This window comes from Trachemys scripta, unplaced genomic scaffold (genome assembly GCF_013100865.1).
Source record: "Trachemys scripta elegans isolate TJP31775 unplaced genomic scaffold, CAS_Tse_1.0 scaffold_28, whole genome shotgun sequence".
NCBI lineage: Eukaryota > Metazoa > Chordata > Testudines > Emydidae > Trachemys > Trachemys scripta.
Window position 1 is genome coordinate 2,365,848 of NW_023260513.1, and position 10,172 is coordinate 2,376,019.

The 10,172-nt window shown below is 58.0% G+C and overlaps 1 protein-coding gene across 1 annotated transcript; it reads right to left on the reverse strand.

Annotated features, from left to right (window-relative positions):
• Positions 1-342: 342 nt before the first annotated feature.
• LOC117870470 (C-type lectin domain family 2 member B-like) lies at positions 343-9,408 on the reverse strand. The gene is made up of 6 exons (XM_034757645.1): positions 9,290-9,408; positions 8,418-8,646; positions 7,430-7,522; positions 2,972-3,159; positions 1,780-1,883; positions 343-734 (listed from the first exon to the last, which is right to left on the reverse strand). The coding sequence occupies exons 2-6, from the start codon at positions 8,572-8,574 to the stop codon at positions 617-619; spliced, it is 660 nt and encodes a 219-aa protein (XP_034613536.1). The 5' UTR covers positions 8,575-8,646; positions 9,290-9,408; the 3' UTR covers positions 343-616.
• Positions 9,409-10,172: the final 764 nt, after the last annotated feature.

Below are 10,172 nucleotides of genomic sequence, written 5' to 3' on the forward strand. Positions count from 1 at the left end.
CCCCACTCAGCTCTAGTCCAGTCCATAGAATCTGAATGGTGAATAATTTAAGATTCCATAGAGAATTTTCTCCAGTGAAAAGCTCTAGTGGGGGAACATTGAAGCTGGTGCAAGCTATCAAGGGCCGCTCAGGCGCACTGCCACAGGGGCCTGGCCCTGGAGAGGTAGGGGGCGTGCAGGGCTGTGGCGAGAGAGGGTTGGGGAGAGTCCGCTATGCCATAGCCCCGGGACAGCCTGCACCCCAAACCCCTCATCCCAGCCCCACCCCAGCATCCTCACCCCAACCCTCCGCCCCAGCCCTTAGCCCCCTCCCACACTCTGAACCCCTCCACCCCACCCCTGCCATACATCACCTCCATAGTGGTGCACATAAAATTCATTCCACACATGCATGTAAAATATTAGAGGGAACATTGGTGGGGGAACAAGACGTGCAGATGGTGTTTCTGTGTTTCACCAAAATCAACAGTGCTCTGCCCAGTGATGCTCAGAGCATTCCCTGATATTCTGGAGTTGGTCAGATGTGATGGTCACAAGAGATCACAGTCAGGCTTTTCCAGGGCTAATTTTCACAATACTCTTGTTATCAGCCCCCTTCTACTGCATCCTCCTTTGCCTATGTAAATGCATCAGGTTTGGTGCAGATCCAGTATCTCTCATTGGTGCACCGCGAGCTGCTGACCCCATTCTCATCATTCAGATACCCACAGTCTCCTCCTCCTCTTACCACAAACCTGCAAGACAGAACCAGGGAGCTGGTGTCAGGAGTTGGGCGTTTCCCATCAGTCACAGACAGGGGGAGACACTCACACGGTGCAGGGAGCTGCTGCACTCACAGCCCCTCACGATTCCCCGTCCTGCATCAGCCACAGGCCCCACCCCCAACTGCCCAACACAAGGGGACAGCTAGAAAGGGGGCAGTGGGGCAGCAGGCCCAACAGAGGTTCTTTGATCCACTGGCCTCTACGTTGGGTGGATATTTTAACCCCAGGTCCTGCTCCCCCCATAGATCCAGCTGGGTTTCCATGGGCCCCAGCAGGCCCAACCCACCCAAAGTGCCCCAGGGGGAGATTCCAGGTGAGTGTCAGCATGGGGAGGAGCTATTTCTGCTGAGCTAGCTCCAGCCTGTCTACTGGGCTGGGAGGCCTGCTAGCAGCTGCAGTGCAGACAGACCCCCAAGCAGGCCTGCTAGCAGACGGCTGCATGACGCAATCACAAAGGGAGGTTGCTGCCTACACCGGGGCACTCGTCCTGGAACACATGACAATATCTGACCGGGCTCAAATAACAGGTGTCAAGTGACTGGCTCCCCAAGCCCATTCTGGGCACATTTTCCAGCTTATCGCCAGCTACCAAGTCCTTTTTTTTAATGCAATTCAGCTGTAAGCACCTAAAAACGGCCATACTGAGTCAGACCAATGGTCCATCTAGCCCAGTATGCTGTCTTCTGATACAGGCCAGTGATAGATGCTTCAGAGAGAACAAACAGAACATGGCTGTCATCGAGTGATCATCCCGTCATCCAGTCCCAGCTTCTGGCTGTCAGAGGGGAAGGAACAGAGGGAGATGGGGGGGTAACCCAAGGGATGGCACCTCAGGCCCAGAAGCGCACTGCGAGGAGGAGCTGCGAGTCCCAGGCAGACACTGGCTTCCATCTGTCACTAATGCACTGAGTATGTAAGAACCCGAGCGCTCTCTGGCTGTTTCCAGAGAACTCGGTATCTCAGACACCGGGGACCCAAAGCCCAGGGAATGCACAGAGACAGGAGAAAGACTCACAGGTTGTTGAATTCGGTGCCGTTGGCCCATTTCCAGGGCTGCCCCGGGTTCCTCCGGAGGCCGATCCAGTGGTCAAATTTGCCTTTATAGCGCTGCAGGAAAACCTAAAAACAGCAGAGGGAGAGCTGGTGTCAGAGCCCCGACCCTGCTGCTCCCCCAGGCTCTGGGCAGGGAATCCCAGGTGCACACAGAAGGGCTCTGTGTGTTTCCAGGGGGTGGCTGGGGATTTTCGCCTCCCTCTTGCCCAGCTCTGGGTAATTCAGTATTAACCCTCCCCCACCAACCCAGCTCCTCCCCACCCCAATCTGCCCTGAGCTGGGGCAGCTCTTGGGTGCTGCTGGGTCTAAGCTGCGCCCACCCCCCATGCCAGGCCAGGTTCTGTGAAAGCCCCATCTCCTTACAGAGCAGCTGAGCTCCCCTCACCATGGCAGGGGAAGGAGAGAGAGAGACAATCTGCATAGGGGAGGGGCCAGGACTAAGAGAAGACGTCCTCCCCCCTAGTCTCAGCCAGGAGGGGCCAGGGCCCAGGCGTCCCCTCTCCCCAACTGGTTGCCCTTTCCTCCGTACAGGAGCAGCACTGGCTGTGTTGTGCTGGGTCCTCAGTCCCCCTCCATGCAGCTCAATAGGCCAGGAGATGCCCGAGCCAGCTCAGCCTTAGGCTACGTCCTCACTACGGGGGAGTGGTGGGGGGTGGTGTCGATTTAAGATACGCAAATTCAGCTACGCAAATAGCATAGCTGAATTCGACATATCCGAGCCGACTTACCCCGCTGTGAGGACGGTGGCAAATCGACCTCTGCGGCTCCCCCGTTGACGGCGCTTACTCCTACCTGCGCTGGTGGAGTACAAGCGTCGATTCGGGGATCGATTGTCACGTCCCGACGAGACGCGATAATTCGATCGCCAAGAGATCAATTTCTACCCGCCGATTCAGGTGGGTAGTGAAGACGTAGCCCTAGAGAGGGGCAATCTCCTATTGGAGGGGGAGGGGAGGAAGAGAATGGCTGAGAGTGGGCGATCCCCGGGGTCACACGCTGACACTAGAGGAGCCCTAGGCCCAGCCAGGCCTGGGATTCAGCTGATGGAAGTTCATTCGCTCTGGCCTCCCAGCACGAGAGGAGTCACAGAGCCCAGGTCCTACTGCAGCAGCCACCACTGAGCCAAGGCCAGTGTATCGCAATTAGAGTCTCACCATGTCCTGCTCACTGTCGATCCCGGCCAGGGAGGCGCTGAGTGCAGAGCAGTTCGTCAGGCTGTAGTTCCAGTTCCCTTCAGTCTCTGAGAAATAGTAGCATTTCCCTCGGTAACCAATCCAGTCATCCGGGCAGCAGATCTCAGCAGGGGCACAAAGATCAGCTGAAAGAAGCTTACATCCCTGCACTGGGAATGAGAAAGTTACACGTGGTGTGAGTGGGACCTGCCGCCTGGCCACAAAAAGAACACAGGGAGATGCGCCCCTATGTCCCAGGCTTCTGAGACGCCTCAACCCCCCCAGCAGGTGCTGGGAGGGAGCCAGGACGACACTGGGAATCCAGCCCCAGAGGGGGGTTACCTGACTCTGGTCTCACTCTCTCAGGTTCACATTCAATAGGGATGCAGCTGACTAATAGCTCATGCTTCGAATCCCAGCAGAGACCTGGGCCCGAGATCAGTGTTAGAGCAGGGGGTGGGTAGGGAGCTGCAGGGGGAGGGGACAGTTATTGGGAGACAGCAGGGGGAGAACAATTAATGGATAAGAGGTCAATCTCAACAGGATTTGATTTGCTAGGCCTGTTACCAGAAGGAATTTTGCTATCCTGGGTCCCTCCCCCTGTTCTTTGCTTCCCAGGAGAGGCAGGTTGAGATGAAGATGGGAACAAACTCCCTTCCCTTCACCAGCACAGCCAGACGCAGGGCGATGGAGACGTTTGCCATGATCCGTTTGCAGCCTGAGCCTGAACAGCTACACTGCACTTAGTCCCTTAGCCCAAGAAGCCCCATGAGCCTGCATCAGCTGCCTCAGACCAGCCGCAAGCGTCTAATTACAGTGTGGACGTCCCCTGAGCGGCCAGGAATGCTGTAACTTGATTCACCTCTTAGGTACAGACCAGGGGTCGGCAACCTACGGCACGCGTGCCAAACACGGCACACGAGCCGATTTTGAGGGCACGCTGCTGCCCACTGAGAGGAGGCGGAGGAGGGGCCGGAATGCACCACGCCGGGAGAAGAAGCGGGGGAGGGGGGAAGCTTGATCCTGCGGCAGCCAAACTTCCCTCCTCCCCTGTTTCTTCCCACAGCGTGGTGAATTCCGGCCCCTCCTCCTCCCAGAGGAGCAGAGCCGAGCAGCAGCGTGCTCACTGCTCCGTAGAGGAGGCAGAGAAAGGTAGGGACGGGCCTGGGGGAAGGGGGTGGAACAGGGTAATCCCTCCCAGCCCCCTGCCATGAGCCGCTCAGGGCAGGGGGCTGGGAGCACCCCCACGAGCCGAGCACCCCAGCCTTCTGCCCTGCACCCCCACAGCCCCCCCAGCCCTCTGCCCTGAACCCCCCACACCCAGCCTTGTGCCCTGACCTCGAGCCGCCCCCCACCCCAACACCCAGCCCTCTGCCCTGAACCCCCCTAAGGCTGGCGGCGTAAGATCAGCATTTTAATTTAATTTTAAATGAAGCTTCTTAAACATTTTGAAAACCTTGTTTACTTTACATACAACAATAGTTTAGTTATATAATATAGACTTAGAGACCCCTTCTAAAAAAACGTTAAAATGTATTACCGACACGCGAAACCTTAAATTAAAGTGAATAAATGAAGGCTCGGCACACCACTTCTGAAAGGTTGCCTACCCCTAGTACAGACCTTTCTTCCCCCAAATACAGCAGCTAGAAGGAAACTCGCTGGAAGGCCTCACTGCAGTGACACCCTTTCAGTGCCATGAGAGAGCAGCAGTGGGGTCACCCATAACTAACACCAAGCAGCTATTGGCAAGGTCAGTGCATTAGGTGAATAACCAGAGACAGGGTTATTAGGGTCACTATGGGAAGAGTTGCTAACCCAGTCCAAACACCATGTCAATGGGTGATCCCCCTCCCCCCAGAATCACTCCTGCTCGCTCTCAGCCTCAGGGAGATCTCATGTTGTTTCCCTTTTGGGGTGGGGAGGAGTTTGACCCAAACGCCTCTAGCCATTTTTGTGCATGTCACGTTTTTTGTTCATTTTGTACCACAATAACTCTGTAGCTGGTTTTAAGCCTTTCCTTGTGGCTGGGACTGGGACACACTTATGTCTGGGAGAATATTAGCAGCCGGGGCAGTGGTGATCAAAGAAAGAGCAGGTCATATGCCAGGCATGTATTTCCCTGGAGATGTCACAGTGCAGGGTGCTGTACACACTAGTGCTCACACACGAACGGGGCAGGGCAGTCAGTCCACACAATGCTTTCTGGTGCTGCTCAGTGTGTGGTTTGTGTCACTCATTTCAGGGAGCAACTCAGCTGTGGGGGGCACTGGGGCATGCTGTGCTTCAAAGCAGCACCCTGGAACCCCCCTATTCACCACTGTCATATAATTCTATGTTTTGTACAAAGTGCGCCTTGTGAGGCTTCGTTTTAAAAGTCTTGATCTGTTGAACATTAATATCCCGTTGGATTGTATGTGCTGTCATTGGATGGGAAGTTATGCTACGTGTGTGTTACTGAAATATGTTGTGGTTAGGAACACCCACAACCAGCCTTTCAGATACAGCCATGGAGCAGCCAGATGCTGCTGATGGCCCACTAAAGGAATCCACACTCCCAAGGTGTATCCCAGGAACCATATACAATGGAGACTTCTCAGCGAGAGCATGTAGACAATGGAGACTGCTTGACTCAGGTCATAGCAAAGGATCTTTCCAGCAAGCTGGAAGAAACTATAAAAGAGGGGAAGTGACATCACCCTTTGGCCTCACTCCTCCCACAACTCAACACCTGGAAACATGTCTGGAGGTAAAAGACTGAACGGGGGAGGTGATCCCAGGGTGGAAAGAAGAATCCCAGCCTGTGTATTAAGGAACTATACCATCTACCAGGGTCAGACACTGCTTCATTCGAGTCCTGTCTAGTTTATAGAACTCAGATTGCGATTTTACTCGGGCATCTGACCAGGGCAAATCAGTACAGTTCTGGGGTCCTAGGATGGGGAAATTGGCTGGAGTCCCTCTATTATTAGTTCATGAGTGAACTGGGAGAAGCATTCATGTAACTCAGCTGGGTGTGTCCCTGCCTGTGGATGGCTGTAAGTACAGTACCTGACACAGGTTGTGGCTTAGCAAAAGCATCACAGTGTGAGAGGAAGCCCAGGTTGGAGGGACAGAGGGCTCAGCGACACCCCAGTTCCAGGTTGCACCCTGGGGAACCCGTCACAGGCACAATTTCACGTTTCACACCCTGTACAGAGCTGGATATAGGAATATACAGGCTTCCAGGAGAAAGGCTTCCAGGCTTGCTGGGCCCCTTCCAGCAGTGCCTAGGAGGGACAGGGCACAGCAAGGAGCCTTTCAGTTCTGGGAGCCCCTGACTGGTGCCATCTCCACCATCTGACCCCACTGCGTCCTGGGGGCTCCCTGACCCGCAGGTGTGGAACCCCAACCTCACAGAACTTACCTTACGGTGTGTTAGCCAATGCTGCCCATTGCAACAGCCGGCCAGCGCAGCAGGGAGCTGGGACTCATGGTCCGCCTGTAGCAGGGCAGCTGGCACCGGTGTAAGGATGGGGAGGCAGTTACGTCAGTGCAAACCCCTCACATAGATGTGCTGGAGCAGCATGTCCTGCTGTAGTAACTTACTGCAGTAACTGGCACCGGGGCAAGCCCCTTTCTGTATTAATGCAGTGCATCTATGTTAGCAGTTTGCACCAATTCAACTGCACTAATGTTACATCAGCACAGAGGATTCCTAATGCAGACAGACCTGGATTCACCACCTCTCCGAGCTGTTAAACCCTCCTGGGGCCCAGTGATCAGATCCCAGGGGAATAGATAAATCCCACCCCTCACAGTTTTACAGAACCTCCTTCCCCAGACGATTGGCAGATACAGCCAGGATCACGTTCACCATGAACAGCCTCTCTCTGCGCTAGCACACACTATCTGTGCAGGTGGGGGAGTCAATAGTGCTACGGGTCCCTGCACTGCAGAGGTCACTAACTGGTGGGTTTCACACGGCGTTAATGGCGGTGTCTGTGCTGAGTTCTACAGCTCATGTCAGTAACACGCCAGCACCTGCCAGCCCGGCCCTGGGCATGACCCGGGGATGCAGGAAGGCCAGGCTGGTACCTCAGGGCGACACGCTGCAGGCAGAGGGCCCAGCTCATCGCTGCCCTGCACCTTCTCCTGTCAATCACCCCCACTCTGCACGGGGGTACCAGTGACTGTGCCTGGGGCCCGGCAATAGTGACTTAGACCCCAAGTGCTCAGAGTTGGGCTGGGGGCAGCTAATGTCAGTCAGATCATCTGACACAGGGTGCCCAGGTGCAGGGGTCTGGGAGAGAGCGGGAGGAGGGTCGTGGAGGAGCATCCCCCAGGAATCCTCTGTCCCAGGGGCAGAAGCCAGACAGGCCGGGAGGAGAGACTATGACTGTGGTGGCTCCAGGGGGAACGGGATGTGCAGAGAAGGAGGATGGAGAGTGGAAAACTCACCTGCCAGGACAGTAGCGATGATAAAAGCTGAGGACACAATTGCGAGGGTGACTGTGAGGGCAACCGTGCGTCTTGTGCAGTTACAACGAGGTTCTGAAACACAAAGACCCGTCAGGCAGGGCCACGAGGACACGTCTCACTGACAGCACCAGGGCTGGAGCTGTCCTAGAACATGTGTAACCCGCACACCTTCTGGGCGTGATGATGTCCCATCTAGTGGCACTGAGACCACTTACAGAGAGAGAGAAAACGAGTCTGCTCTACAGCCTTAACTAACAGCCAGTTGGCTTGTAGCTCATGCGGTAGAGGCTCATGCACTAAGCACCAGAGGTCCCCGGTTCAATCCCCCTCATCAACGACCGGGGTCTGTCAGCATTACACATGCCCCGTTCTGTCGATTGCTCCTTCCATCAGATACTCTGGGAAAGGAGCCCGGAGGGTCAGGCAGGCTGGGGCTGGCAGAACAGTCCCTCCTTCCCCTCAGCCCAGTGCCCTCCCTGGGCACCCCCAGCCAGGCTGTCACGGGGCCTGGTGAGCTCAGGGGTACAGAGACAAGGACCCGCATGTTCTGGTGGCAGGAGCTCAAGCTGCCCCCCCACCATCCCTACCCCCGCTCTGCCCCCTGCAGAGCGTGGGCTGGGCCCACACTGCCGAGTGCGCCTGTCCCTGCACACTGGGGTCTCACACTGGCCATACACAGTAGAAGGGGGGAGAAGGAACCAGGCAGAGATGGGCCAGGGCTGTCACAGGGGGTCTGACACACCCAGGCCAAAAGGCCCCTGCATAGCCCCACGGCCACCACTGTGTGTGCCAGACAGCAGCTGTGAACCAGGGATCGGTGCCCTGAGAGCCCCTGGGGGAGATCCAGTGCCTGCTGCCCACAGATGGGGTTTGCTGGGCACTGGCTGCTGCCACTGAGAACATGGCCCCATGTGGGGCAGCCTCAGTGTCTCTCTCCAGCCTGTTCCAGGCAGTGACGCCCCATTACCTGGCTCCCCGCCAGTGTCCTGTTGTCCATCGCTATTAGCTCTCCCCTGCAGCGGCTCTTCGCTCTCAGCAGCCCTGGCCCCATGGTCTCTCTCAGCGACACTCAGGCTACAGATACCAGGCTGGGGTTGGCTCCTCTCTGCCTGCCTGGGTCCCATTCAGCAGCCGCAAAGCCAAGCCCGGGCGGGGGTCCTGGCCCTGCTCCTCCCCCCCCGGACTCTCCAGCCGATCTGATGGACCAAGCAGAGCAGGACAGGTCAGTGGGGGAGTGCGGGGGGGATTTGTGGTTTCTCGTTCCCTGCCCAGCAGCCCAACCCCCCGCCAGAGGCGGTGCCATGATGATGAAACCCCCTTAACCCTCATCGGCCCCTCCACCCCCCGGGGCTTCAGAGACCGGATCTGCTACAGCCCCCACCCGGACAGGCACCCAGCTGGGGGGCCGGAACAGCAGGGGCGAGCAGAGAGCAAAGGGGGCAGCAGCCCGGCAAGCACCGGAGGGGGAGATGCGATGCCCAGCCCAGCCCCTGGGTGCCTGTTTCCCATCAAAGCACGGGGGGGGGGGTCACTGCCCGGCCACCCAACAACGGGGGGGGGGGGAAAGCTGGCTCTGCCCTGGCAGGGGCTGGGCGCGGGGGACCGCGGGGGGCTGCAGCGGGGACGGCTCCGCCCCGGGCCCCCGCGCTCGCTCCGGTGGCGGGAAAGGCGGGATTGGGCCAGCGCGTGTGCGGTGCGCCCGCTCCCCCCCCCTTCAGCGCGCGTGCGGTGCCCCCCCCCTTCAGCGCGTGGGGCTCGGGCCAGTGCCGAGCCGGGGAAGGGCAGTAACGGGGGGGGGTGATCCCCGCCGCGCGCCGGGACCCACCGGCAGCGTCTTACCTGGCGCCGCAGCCGCGCGGGACAGGGACAGGGAAATGATCACTTCCCGCGCTCTCCCAACTGCTCCACAGCAAACTCCACTCACCTCCCCCGCAGCACCCACCAGTCAACCCAGAGACCAGCTCCCGCCTCAGCTTAGAGCAGGACGGGCCGTTAAACGCCGGTTGAAGTTGGCGCCTGCGTGCGAAGGCCCGCCAAAATCCCCATTTCCCGACAGCCCCTTGGGCAGCGCAGTGTCTGTGTCACTGTGACGGGGGATCCGGGCTCGGGGGGCCTTGACAAAGCGGCAATAAACGTTACACGGTTTATGGCGCCCCAGGGCACAGCCAGTCTCTTGTCTCGATACAGCACCGAGCACACCGGGGCTCTGTTCTGCTGTCGTGTGTCCTGGCAGGCCCCTTAGCCCACCTTTGGGGGCTGTAACACCAAGATCTTCCAAATAACCGCTGAGCTCCACCCGAGCCCCAGTCCCCATTGCAGAGCAGGGCGTTGGGACGGAAGTCAGTTTCCCAGGGCACTGCTCTGTAGGAAGATCACAGCTTACCTCCCCCAGGGACTCCATGGCTGCAGCATCCCTTGCAAGGCAGAGCCCTGATCCAGCTCCTCCTCTCTGTGCATTAGCTGAGTGTAGGGTTACCATATTTAAAAAATAAAAAAAGAGGACACTCCACAGACCCTGCGCCCCGGCCGGGCACTTCCCTTTCCGGGCTCCAGCTGCTCTGCTCCTCCCCTGACTCTTTGGCTCTGTTTAAGAGCCAAGCTGCCCGAGCCAGCGCTACCGGCTTCGGGCAGCCCCCATGCCTCTGGACCCTGCGCCGCCGGAGCAGAGCAGCTGGAGCCCGGGAGGGGAAGTGCCCGGCCGGCGGCTCGGGGTCCGGAGGCA

Bases quoted from the DNA above. Each gene is read 5' to 3' on its own strand.
- LOC117870470 (XM_034757645.1), bottom strand. From the start codon at position 8,574: ATGGGACCCAGGCAGGCAGAGAGGAGCCAACCCCAGCCTGGTATCTGT. The intron at 7,523-8,417 runs GTAATGGGGCGT...TTTGTGTTTCAG, and splicing joins GGACACTGGCGGGGAGCCAG to AACCTCGTTGTAACTGCACA. The intron at 735-1,779 runs GTGAGTCTTTCT...TCTGTCTTGCAG, and splicing joins GGCACCGAATTCAACAACCT to GTTTGTGGTAAGAGGAGGAG.